Source organism: Elephas maximus, chromosome 10 (genome assembly GCF_024166365.1).
Source record: "Elephas maximus indicus isolate mEleMax1 chromosome 10, mEleMax1 primary haplotype, whole genome shotgun sequence".
Lineage (NCBI taxonomy): Eukaryota > Metazoa > Chordata > Mammalia > Proboscidea > Elephantidae > Elephas > Elephas maximus.
In genome coordinates this window covers 13287228-13299090 of record NC_064828.1, presented here as the reverse complement: position 1 = coordinate 13299090, position 11863 = coordinate 13287228, and the positions used below count along the sequence as shown (strand labels likewise).

At 58.2% G+C, this 11863-nt stretch overlaps 1 protein-coding gene across 7 annotated transcripts; it reads right to left on the bottom strand.

Moving 5' to 3' along the window:
- On the bottom strand, positions 1-11603 carry CDAN1 (codanin 1). 7 transcript variants are annotated; one of them, XM_049899755.1, is made up of 28 exons: positions 11475-11591; positions 10775-11262; positions 10379-10585; positions 10014-10183; positions 9769-9882; positions 9608-9686; positions 9072-9192; positions 8787-8896; positions 8235-8324; positions 7470-7545; positions 6784-6989; positions 6408-6528; positions 6127-6273; positions 5802-5968; positions 5331-5418; positions 5032-5121; positions 4838-4892; positions 4475-4608; positions 4277-4380; positions 3918-4076; positions 3560-3623; positions 3396-3474; positions 3105-3253; positions 1629-1736; positions 1439-1502; positions 1089-1270; positions 748-855; positions 1-126 (listed from the first exon to the last, which is right to left on the bottom strand). In XM_049899755.1, the coding sequence occupies exons 1-28, from the start codon at positions 11562-11564 to the stop codon at positions 1-3; spliced, it is 3696 nt and encodes a 1231-aa protein (XP_049755712.1). In that variant the 5' UTR covers positions 11565-11591. The 7 variants fall into 7 exon arrangements, with proteins under 7 accessions (XP_049755712.1, XP_049755713.1, XP_049755711.1 ...); XM_049899756.1 differs by having other exon boundaries at positions 10379-10582; XM_049899754.1 differs by having other exon boundaries at positions 1439-1736.
- Positions 11604-11863: the final 260 nt, after the last annotated feature.

The following is an 11863-nucleotide window of genomic DNA, read 5'->3' as shown; positions in this document are numbered from 1 at the left end:
CTAACTCTGGGCCAGCACAGTCCCCCGGTTTGGCTGTACCAGCTCACAAGCTCTTAGTTGGGGTTCTGGCATGTGAGGTTCAGCAAGAAACAGGTTGAACAGAGTCGCTAATTCTTTAGAGAACTCCTGAAACAAGACAGAGAAGGCAGGCGTGTAATTGTGGAAGGTTCATCCTTTCTACTAAAAAGTCCTCACTGACCAGTGAAGAGAAAAACGAGTTATTTTTGAAGAGAAAAACGAGTTATTTTTCCCTGGGTGCCTTCTCACTGAAATGGACCTGAAGCTCTGTCCCAGAGCGTGAATGGTGAGGCGGTGAGCGCGCTTTGCCGGGAGACCGGGCTTGCCGGGATGCCATGGTAACAGTCACCGCCTCCTGAGGTGTGGTGCTAGACCATCTTACCCGCATTATTTCACCCTCGGAGATGTAAATTACTATTTCCACTTTATGGATAAATACTACTTTGTCCCAAGTCACAGAAACATGAAGTGCCAGCTGAGATAAAAACCCAGGTTATCCTGATTTAAGAAACCCACACCCTCAGTGCCACCCTGCCTTCCTCTTCTCTGCTGACATGACCCTTCACAGCCGACCGTTAGCAGCCAGGCCTCAAGTTCAAGGCAGTCCTTACAACCACTTCAAGAAGATCCTAAGAACGTCAGGCCCCATCACTTGACCCCCCCCCCCCGCCCCCGCAGGATAAAAAGGTACATCTATTCTCTCCCCACATAGAAGGTGGGACTCCTTACCCCTGGCCACTGGGCCTCATGGACGCTGCCCAGGCAGGTCTCGATCTCCGTCCGTCCCATCAGACCCCTCTCGACCAGCTCCTGGAGCAGGAACAGCAGCAAGTCCCACTGCAAAGCACACCAAGGACAATGTCAGGGTTGTGAGGAGGAGGACCACACCAGGCCCCTACTGAGAGACAGCTGCCACAGAGAGGAGACCGGAGATAAAAGGAAGTCCATTTTAGCATGAAAAGGGGAATAAAGAAGCTCAAGCTATAAGGGTGAGGGTGGTGGGTGTAAGAACATGACCACACAAGGCTAGGAAGCTTTTCTGGCTCCCCTGCACCCGCTCTCTAACTCGCCTCTCTTGGCCGCTTGTCTGCCAGAAGGCCCAGGTTTCTTGGCCTCAGCAGCAGCTGCAGTGGGACCGGCACCTGGAAGTCCTCCTTCCACAGGGAAAGCAGCACCTGCAGAAGCCGTCGAGCCTGCCCTCTCTCCAGCCTGTGCTGAGCTGGGGGCCCCAGGATAGGAACTTGGTCTGCAACTAGAGAAAGAGAGGAATGCCAGGCTTTCAGAAGTGGAGGCAAGGCCACCAGGCCAGCCCCTGGGAGGAAAGCACAGAAGAGGGCTCTACATTTCCAATCTTGCTCGTAGCCAACCCTGAGATTTGGGCTATCTAGCAAGAGAACAACCTGATAAAAAGGAACCATACCAAGGAGGGAAGCTAGCTCCACCGAGCACTTTGCCAGCTGCTGCTCAGCAGGTGGGCACAGGAACTGCGGAGAAAAGAGAGCCAACGTCACAGCCTCAGCGGCAGCCCTGAGCCCAGCTGGCTCTGCGTCCTTAGCACTAGCCAAGGACACAAGGAGAGCGTCCTCTGTGTGGAAGACGCCACGTCTCACCTGGCGGCACCGCAGGGTCTGGCCCAGCTGGCCTAGGAGTCGCTCCAGACGCTCGGGGGAAACTCCCTCCTCAGGGTCTCGGGGCCCCACAGCCAAAGAGAGCACATCCTGGGGGGAGCGGGGAAGGGGGCACGGTGAGACTTGGGAAAGGACCAGGATGCCACAGAGAGCGTGGAGAGAGGCAGAGAGAACTGGAAGGGCCCTGGGGTGAGGTGACTGGGCCAGGTGCCCTTCTACCCGGGACGCGGGCAGGAACACAGCTGGGAGAAGCAACCACGTGGACAAGAGGGAACGGACGGAGCAGGCAGCTGAAGGGCAACATTGCCGTCAGAGGCAGACACGGCTGGGAGGTATCTCGAGATGTCACTCATCTTGGGGCAAAACCGTACCTAACCAACTCCCGGAGGTCATCGCAACTCTTAGCGCATCTCGGGAAACCTCTGACTTAACTGCCCTGTCAGACACATGGCACTTTCTCCCTCCAGCTCAGGAGAGCGTAGGCTTCAGTACAGAAATCCTCTGCATACTGAGAACCAGTATCCGATGGCCACTTAGGCTTTTCTTCTTCCTATATAATCTCCTGTTTTTAGTCACTCCTCCTCAGTCCCTGTTCCAAATCTTCCTTCCTAGACTACTGCTCCGGACCAGTCGCTGCCAGGTGTCAAGTCGGCACTGACCCACAGTGACCCTACGTACAACGGTGCGCTGCCCGCTTCAGCCATGCTCACAATCGTTGCTATGCTTGAGCCCATCACTGCAGCCGCTGTGTCTGTGGGTCCACCTCCCAGAGGGTCTTCCTCTCTTTCTCTGACCCTCCACTTTACCAAGCAAGACGTCCTCCTCCAGGGACCGGCCCCTCCTGTGGTGGCTTGTGTGTGGCTGTGATGCTGGAAGCTGTGCCACCAGTATTTCACATACCAGTAAGTACACAGGTTTCAGCAGGACCTTCAGACTGGGAGACTCAGGCCTAGACCAGGACTGTTAATATTTTAGGCTTTGTGGCCTTAGGTCTGTCACGACTGCTGAACTAAGCTGCTGCACCGCAGAGGCAGCCCTCGACAACACGTAACAAATAAACGTGGCTGTGTTCCAGTCAGACGGCATTTACATAAATAGGTGGTGGGCTGGATCTGGCCCTGGTCTGCTCGCCCCTGCTCTAGACAGCCTCTGAATTTTTTTAATCAAGAGAATTGATATTTTTGTTATTACTGCAGCACAGAACATTTCTGCACTCATATCCAAATCCTGGGGTGGATGGCCGCTGGGAGACCATTCTAGGGCACTGTATGGCCACTCGCCTCCCCTCCCGTCACCACCTGTGTAAGACACACTTAGCCAGAATGAAGCACCAACTGTCTGCACAGCACAGGGAGGGAGGTTCTCTACATAAACACTGGCGCTGGTGTCAGAAAGGAAGGAGAGCAGGAAAGGCACAGGGAGGGGGAGGAAGCCACAAGGAGTAGGGGAGCTGTGTACTTTTATCTCGGAGATGAGGTGGGAGGGGAGGGGAGCGTGGTGCTCACAGGCACGGGGGCAGCCCCTCCGCTCCCCCCGGGCAGCTGGCTCAGGACCCTGGGCGCGAAGCGTGCGACTCACTGCCGCTTTCACCTCTCTTCTAATGAGCGCTGCGGGCAGAGGAGGACAGGAGGTCATGGGACGGCCTGCACGATGGGCTCACCGCGCCCTTCACCCCATAAGTGCTGCCAATTCCCTCCCAGCCCACTTTTTGAAAACTCGGTCCAGCCCCTCTCCTTCCCTGGACCTTACCTGTGATGTTTGCTGACAACCAAGCACAGGCTTTCTCTATTGCAAGTCCCACAGCAATACTCTCTGCACTGCTCAGGACCTGTGGTGAGGGACTGTGGTCACAGGGGGCACATACCACCTGCCCCTCAGCCCCCCAGCCCGTGAGAGGGCGGCTTCCTACGTACGGCTGCTGGGGTCTCCTCCGGAAGCAGCGCCCGCACGGCCTCGGGACTCTTTTTCTGGCAGAACCTGAAGGAGACAGGGAGGACGAGGTCAACGTGTCCAAATATCTCAGTCTGGCTCACAGACCTGAACACCGGGCCAGCAAGCCCCTGCCCGGGAGGGCTCACCCAGGTTGTCAGCCCCCTCACCCCAGCCACCACCTGCTCTAAGCACTACAGAAAAGGAAAAAAAACACAGAATGAGAAAAACAGGGTGGAAGGAGAAATGGAGTAAGTTATGAGCGTGAGAAAAGAACAGAAAAACAAAAGGTAAGAGGAGAGTAGACAGGGAGCCAAGAGGGTCCAAACAGGTGTTTCTTACTCCCGCCCCTGGGCCAGTGCCTGGGCCCCGTGGGGGCACAGCTGGGAACACAAGATCTCCAACAGCTGGACTGGGTCTCCCCCTTCCTGTCCTTGTGTCACCAGCTGCTCTTGGAGAAGTGACTCCGCCTGGCGCACCAGATCTGCCACCAGTGTGGCCCTGCAGGAGGGACAAGGGTTGGAGGTGGCTGAATCGGAAAGGGGCTGCAAATTCAAGAAAATCTGACCAGAACTTCTTTCAGAGAACGTCAGTGATTCCAGCCTCCCTCCCACCTCCTGCACGCTGGCCTTCCTCAGGTCAGCAGCAGGGGAACAAGAGGACCCCTCACCAGCTCCACCCCCTGCCCCACCCCCTCTTACTTGATATGTTTGACACAGTTGGATCCAATTCTCTCTGCCACAAACTCCACAGTCCTGCGCAGGGAGGGTGGCTGGTTGTGGAAAAAGGCCTGGGCCAGCTGTGCCTGTTGGGGGGTGGCAGCGGTGCAGGGAAGGCTTCCCCGTCAAGAAGGCCTTCCCTTCCCCACTGGGTGCCCCTCCCTCCATCTCACCCCTTACCTGCAGCCCCTGCGCCGTCTGGGGAGGCTGGGCTCCCAGGCTGGTGGTTGTGGTGGGGGTGATTTTTCTCACGAAGCCCCCACTCCGCCCGCTGCTGCCTGATACCCATGAAGCAAGCAGTTTCCGGAGCTCTCCTGAATCAGGGAAGCACAAGTTCTTAATTCCAGCACCCCCTCTCTCCCCTGCCTGCCTCCCTAGCGTCTCAGACTTGAAGCGTTTATGGAATAAAGAGGCTGAGGCACCTGGGGCACGCCTAAGAAGAGAACAACGTATTAGGGTGTTGGGCCCACGTGGCACGTCTTGGGTACTCATGAAGGGACAGGACAAGGAGCAAGGAAGCCCGGGGGAGATGGAGAGGCTCACCGATGTAGGGGCAGCAGGCGTAGAGCAGCTGCTGGTCTACCACAGGCATGCTGTCCTGGGGGAGAACAGGCCATAGCTGGGGGGGCCAGGCAGCGTCAGGTCCTTCCCAGCCGGCCCACAACAGGCTAGTCGATCCTGGGGTGTCTCCTTTATTCCCAGGATTCCCTGCAGCGCTGGCTGGACCCCACACTTACCAAGCCATGCTCTGAGGCTACTGTGTCCACTTCAGAGGCATCCAACTGACCCCCTTCCAGAAAGAACAAGTCCTCAGGGATTGTGGGAATCTGGAGGAGACACGGGCAGTCAGAGCTCCAGTCACCACCTCAGACCCATCGCTTTCCACCTCCCGGTTCTGCACTTAGGCACCAGGTTCAAAGCAACCTTCCTCTGAAGCTCTGGAGATCCCCACACTTCTCCTGAACCCCATCTCTGGCCCTCTCCCCATCTCCAGCCACAGCCACCCCTCCCTCACTTGGCAGCTCGATCTCCCGACCTGGAAAAGCCAGCCCAGGACGGCAAGCAGCAACAGCTTGTTGAGGAAACATGTCCCCCCCTCGTGCTCCTGGGACAAGACCAAGCTCCTAAAAGGCAAATGGAGGGTATGAGCAGGGTTGGTGCCCAGAGAGTAGCTGACAGGAATAAGAGCCACCAGCGAGGAGGTCATTCTCCAAAGGTCCCTCGCAGGGATGCTGTTGTGTGGGCAACTGGCTACTCCTCAAGTCCCTGCCCCATCCGCACGCCCTCTCAGCTGGGCCGCAGGAGGAGGAGGAAGGGCCAGTGCGAGCGCCAATAACTGCCCACTGTCTGTGTGAACCAAAACCTGCCTTCCCTTTGCGGCTCCGGTGGTGATGCTGCCTTATGCAAAGGACAGGCAGCTCAGCCCTCTTTACAAATAGCAGGTCCAACTGATGTTCCCCACATTCCTTCCTCGAGCCTCACCCCGCACCTGCCTTCCTCCACTCACCGGTGTAGGCGCAGCAGGAGAACAAAGGTGCTGCGGTAGTAGGCCAACAAGGGAGCAATGTGGTCAGCAAAGGAGAGGAACTCCACCAGCCAGGGCACGGTGAGCACGGCTCGACGGGCACCCAGCCCCTGCCGCAGCAGGGTCAGCACGTCCAGGACTGGAGGGACCTGGTGGGGCCAGTGCCCGGTCAGTGGGCGGGCCCCTGGAAGGGCCTGGGTAATGCCCTCTAACCTGCCTGGTTTCCTGAATGGCCAAGGAAACCAATCAACTTCAGGGCCTTGCTGCTCCTCCCAGCTCCCTCCTGGCCAGGATCCCCCCCACGCACCTGGCTTCTGAGGGCCAAAATGGAGTCCTGAAGTTCGCGGGTCGGGGGTGGTTCAGGCCCCCGGTATGGCAGGAAAGCCACAAAGCCCAGGAATTTAGCTAGAAGCCTCAGGCTCAGCAGCACCACAGCAAATCGCCTCCGTTCACTCTGTAGGGGAACAAGGGAAATAAAAGGTCCTAAGCACAAGACTTCTAGAAGAACTCCAAATCTGTTATCAGGTTCTTAAGAATACTCTCCGCCTCCCAGGCCAAAGCCCTATTGTTCCTGCGCTGGGCTCTAACCTGCCAGTCCACGTCTGACACCCCGTCCTCGTCACCAGGCTCGTGCTGTGGCAGGGCAAGGCCGTCGAGTTCTCGGATCTTCATGCTCAGACTATCCATGAGATGCTGGTTAAACTGGAAGCTAGGAAGGGGGGCAAGAAGGTGGTGGCACTGAAGAGGTGCTCCAGCCAGAAAAGAAAGGCCATGGAGAAATGAAATTATCTCTACCGGTAAGACGCTGACGGGGAAGCGGAGTAGGATGTGTGAGCTGACGGGAGCCAGGATCCCTGTCCCACCCGTTACCACTCAGGCGAAGGAGGGAAGAGCACCACCTGCCCTCTGGGAAGACAGGCCTCTCCTGGCCTCTGCCCCCAGCCCCACAGGACACGGCCCTCACCTGCTGGCACTCAAGATGAAGTCCTTGAAGAAACCTTGACAACCTGGGAAGGTGGGGGGTGGACAGGGCCCCCCACTGCTCTGAGGGGCCACAAGTCGTTCCCGTAGGCGCCGCAGCCTCCCCAGCTTGTCAGCTCCTAGTACACTTAACACATCCGGAGCCTCGCCCCAGACAGCACCCCCTGCCCCGCAAGGGCTGTGACACATCTGCGCAGGGAGAGGAAGAAGAGATCAAAACACCAATTAAAAAAATAACTATTGAGTTAAAAATAAAAAAAAATTAAGTAGGAGAGAAGAATCAGACGATATAAGAATGCAACGATAAAATGCTTATGGAATGTCAACCTACGTCAGGTGTCTGAGAGACATTTTTCGACGTAGAGATGATATTCTCAGTTTACAGATGAAGAAACCAAAACTGAAGTCCAGTTAAGCATGTGCCTAGGGTCACTCAACAGTAAAGTGACAGAACCAGGATTTGAAACCACGCCTATCTGACTGCTGGGCCTGTGAGAAAGCACTCTGGCTCCTCTGGCTTCCTGGAGTTTCGACTGCCGCCAAAGGAGTCGAACTTCTATTCAGACTTCAGCACAGCCGTCTGCCCCGTTACCTAAGGTGCCAGCTGTTACTTGGCTGGCTAAAACACCTACTGTTCGTTGTAGATTCATCTCCTATTGGGGCTGTTACCTGGAGAAGCTGCTTTTGGAAGAGCCGAACGAAGTGGCTGTGGCTGCAGGCTGCAGACAGTTGGCCCATCATGGCTCTAAGTAACAGATGAAGAAAGCAGAGTGAGGAAAGGAAGGAAGAGGGAGGAATCTCCAGAAGAGCAAGCCAGCCCTTGGGCTTTTCAGCCTTTCCCAGGGGCTTGAGCAGACGAATGCCGGAATTGGCCCACACGGGCTATGACAAAAGCTAAGCAACATCTCCCACAGCACCCGGGCCCTCAAGGCTGGAGACACTCTTGGCCAAATAAGAAACCCCACTCCTCATGTCTTTCATCCACAGTAAGCACCAGGGAGTTTCAACGACCAGCATGGAGGGCAGGACACTGGACAGAGACTATTCCTTCTGCGTCCCAGTTGTCTAACTATGCAGGGTTATCAGACTTGCCCAAACTGGAAGATGGAGAAAAGTGGAGGTTGGAAAGGCTCTAACTGGTGACCTGGACCAAAACTCAAGCAAGCTGAATGAAGAGCTCGGCACCTTTCCGAGCATTCTCAATCACAGAACAAGTATGAAGCCCTTCTGAGTGGGAGGGGCTGGAGAGACAAATCCATCCCTTTTGAGTGGAAGCAAAATCAGAAATAACTAGAGAAGTTAAAGAAGATAGAAGATAGCAGCTTTGGCTTGGAAGACCGGATAGAAAGCCTTCTTCCAGTCAGCTACCCAAGCACCACTAAGCTGCTCACTGCAAGAAACAAGTCAGTCAAAGTGACCAGTAAGAGCACCCACCGGATCCTGCTGCCCAGGCCCTTCTCGAAGTCCCAGCCGGGCTCCTCATGGCGATCTTCCCACTCTCGAAGCACCTCATAAAACACATCCCTGACAGATATACACAGATGCCTCATCAGCTGAGGCACGGCTGCCTCCAACTCCTTCCCAGGAGCGCCCTCCCCCAGCACAGAAGCACTGAGGACAGGACTTCCGGGTGCTATCCACAGCGCCATCCCTCAGCCCTCCAAAGTGAGCTAAGCCAGGATGATGCTACAGACCCAGCAGTGTGTGCTTCCTGCGCTTCTGTGCACAGTGAAAGCTGAGCCCAGCACTTCTCCTCCCTGAGAGCCCTGTGTGACTGAAGTCACAGCCGTGAAATGGCTGGCTAAGGTTGGGGGTTCACTCCCATCAGCATGAAACTAAGTGGCCCTCTGATGACTGGCAGCTGAAAGTGTGCTAAACCACCACCTGTTGGTGCCAAACTTCTACTTTCTGTGAGAACTACACAGCTGCTTGTGCCAGAGAAAATGTCACTCATTCCCTCCCCCAAAGTTCCCTTTTTGTTACCACCTTTGTTTTTTAAAGGTGTGAAAGGCTCGGTCACTGGAGAAGTTGGCCCGATTGTCAGTTTCTGGCTGAAAGGAGACAGCTTGAGCAGAGGGTGGCATCACTAGGGAGACCTAAAATACGGCAGTGGCATTAGGAACCTGAGGCTGTAGGGATCAGCCTAAGAAAACTTCTCCCCATCCCAGCCCAGGGTTAGCCACATGACACCCAACGGGTGTGAGCTAGATGCCTGGATTACGAAGGTGGGAAAGGTCAGATCCAGGCAAGCATCTAAGCTGGGGTCACCACCTTGGCAACACTGCCCTCATAGGCAGCTCGCAGGCGGCCTTGCAGAGCTGGTGAGAAGCACAGCAGCCGCTCATTCTCAGCCAACAGCTTCAAGGTCCCTTTGTCCAGGCAGGAAAGAACCCTGTAGGGACAAGAAAAGATACAGTGAAGGTGGGACACAAGCTGCAGAGAGGAAGCTGGCACCTGTCCCACACTGAGCACGGAGCAGGGACAAGGCACAGGTAGGTACAGGAGCGTCACTAAGAATAAAAAACGACAGAAGCAAAGGCGTGAGGAAACAAGACCTCACAAAGCAGTGAGCAAAAGCGCAAAGCTCCGACATTAGATATAAACCCAAAGGTCAGCTGCTAAAACCACAAGAAGCAGCTTGACTTTTTTAAGGGCTAAATTCATAAACCTGACACAAAACAGAAGTTACAGGTAAGGATGGGTCCAGGGTCACTGCACCTGTGTTAGGCACGAGCACGGAGCCTAAGCCGCCAAGGAACAAAGTAGACAGTGGGAACAAGGCTCCAACGCCTCAGTTGGGAACTCACTGAAACTGATGCTCCAGAACCTGAACTGCAAAGAAGACACAGTCGTGGACACTCTGGAACAGGGGGCTTTCCAGGGGATCTGGAAGGATAGCAGCGAGTTGTCAGCTGAGAATTGTTCAATCTCCAGATTCCATTTCTCAAAAGGAGGCTTGCCCACTGACCTAAGGCACCTGGGTTTGGTTCAAGGTCATCATCCTTGGCAGCCACTGTCCTGCGGGCAGTAAGGAGCTGAAGGACGAAGAAAAGCTCCAAGAAGAGGTTCGGTACCAGATTTTCTAGGAACAAAAAGAAATCTCAGGGTATTGGGCATCATTCGGAACCAAGGCTCAGTTCTGTGTGCCTCACCAATTCTCTGACCTTGAACTTCTCCAAGTATCTCCACTCCATCTCCTCTGCTTTCACTCACCAGCAATGCACGAGGAGTAGACAAGGGCTACAAGCTTCAGGCGCTGGCAGGAAGACACCCTGGCAGGGTCGGCAGCTTCAGCTGTAAGGCTTCCCGTCCAGCTGGGCAGGGGAGACCCCGATTCAGGGGTGGGGTAGGCAGGGGTAGGTGACTGCTGCAGCTGCTTAGAGCTGTGAGGACGGAAGGGTGTCAGGAGCAGTTAGCATGGGTTCCCCTCCGTAGCCACGCTCAGGTGCCTCCAGAGATGTCATCTGAAAGCCCAGGAAACCGACCCAGGGTCCCGAAGGGGGAAAACCACCTCAGGGAACAGCCTGCGATCCCCTACAGGGAGGAGGCTGACACCCCAGGGGGCCACAAGGCCTTACCGCTCCTTCCTGAGCATCTCCCTCTCCTCCTGCAGACTTCGACACCCTGGGGCAAGGCCAAGGCCCCAAAGGCTAGTGTTCAGGGCTGAGGGCTGGGAACTGGGCACACAGTTGATTGGGGGTGAGGTGAAGCAGGTCTTAGGCTTGGAGAGTGACCGCTCTTCGCTGACGGGCGTTGGATTGATCCTGCGTGAAGGCTTCGTCCTGCTGAGAGTAGCCGAAGCTTTCTCTCCAATTCCTTCTCAGGCATCTCCCTCCCACCGCGAGAGCTCAGCCCCTTGTAACCCTCCCTCGCCGCCGTGGTTCTCTCACCCCCAGCCTTCAGCACCTCTCTCGCTTCACCGCGGGGCGCCCCGCCCGACTCAGAGACAGCCTTCAGGGCCACCCATGTCTCACCCTGCTGGGCCGGGGGGAACGGAGCCCACGGGGGGGAACTCCTCCAGGTTGCTGAGGTTCGGCGGATCGGAGAGCCCGAGGCTGGGGCTGCCTGCACTGCCGGCGCCCCGAGGCCTCCGGCCCCCGGCCCAGCCCAGGCTCTCCCCGCCGACCGCCTCCTCGGGGCCCCCGGCGCCCCGGCCTCCTCGCTCGCGGGCCGGCCCCGGGCCCCGCCTCCTGCCCCCGCGGCGGGCCAGGGGGGCGTCGGCCGCGGCGCCCGGGGGCTCGGTCGGGGGGAAGAGCTGGCTGCGCGCCCCGCGGCCGCCCCGCGGCGGGCCCCCCGGCCTTCCGGGCAGGGCTGCCGAGGCGCCCGGGGCCTTGGCGGGGGTCGGGGGGCCCTGCGGGAGGACGCGGCTGCTCTGCTCCCTCAGGAAGTTCAGCAGGAACGGCACGAATTCCTTCCGCAGCGGCCCGAGCGCGCTCAGCGCCGCCGCCTCCCCGGGCTCGTCCTGAGGAGAAGCAGAGGCCGGGGCGGGAGGGTCGGCGGCCGGCGGGGTCGCGAGCGGCGGGGCCGAGGCGGTCGGCGGCAGCGGCCCGGGGCGGGACGGAGCGCGCTCGGCCCGGGCTGCCAGCCAGGCGCCCCGGAGGAAGGGGGCCGGAGGGGGTGCTCTCTGCGCGGCGAGCGGATTCGGGCCGGCCTGGGGGCGTGTCGGCGCCTTACCTCCGAACTCTGGGTGCTGCGCGCGATCCACCGCACGGCGGCTGCGACCGACACCTCCTCTCGCAGCAGCGACTCCAAAACGGCCGCCATCCCGGTCCGGGCGCTCCGGGGCGACTGCGCAGGCGCGGGCGCGCCACGGGCGGCCTGGAGTGGGCGGGGCTGGCGCGGAGGGGCGACCGTTGGGCCTGCGGGGCGGGGCCTGCGGGGCGGGGCCTCTCCCGGCCTCCGCCTAGGCCGCGTGGTGCGCCAATTGCGGCCGCACCGCCGCCCCCCTCCCCCCGGTGAGACCCCGCCCCGGCGGCGCTGGGCCGAGGGCGACGCGCGGGGATTCGAACGTGGGCCGGGAGCTGCGCTGGGCTGGAAGTAGAGGCGGGCCGGGGAGAGCGGAC

Excerpts from the sequence above, each read along its gene's own strand:
- CDAN1 (XM_049899757.1), bottom strand. The coding sequence starts at position 11,564 with ATGGCGGCCGTTTTGGAGTCGCTGCTGCGAGAGGAGGTGTCGGTCGCA. Across the intron at positions 11,263-11,474 it reads GCAGCACCCAGAGTTCGGAG|GACGAGCCCGGGGAGGCGGC; the intron begins GTAAGGCGCCGA and ends GCTTCTCCTCAG. Across the intron at positions 4,609-4,837 it reads CGCCTGCTGCCCCTACATCG|GAGAGCTCCGGAAACTGCTT; the intron begins GTGAGCCTCTCC and ends TCCCTGATTCAG.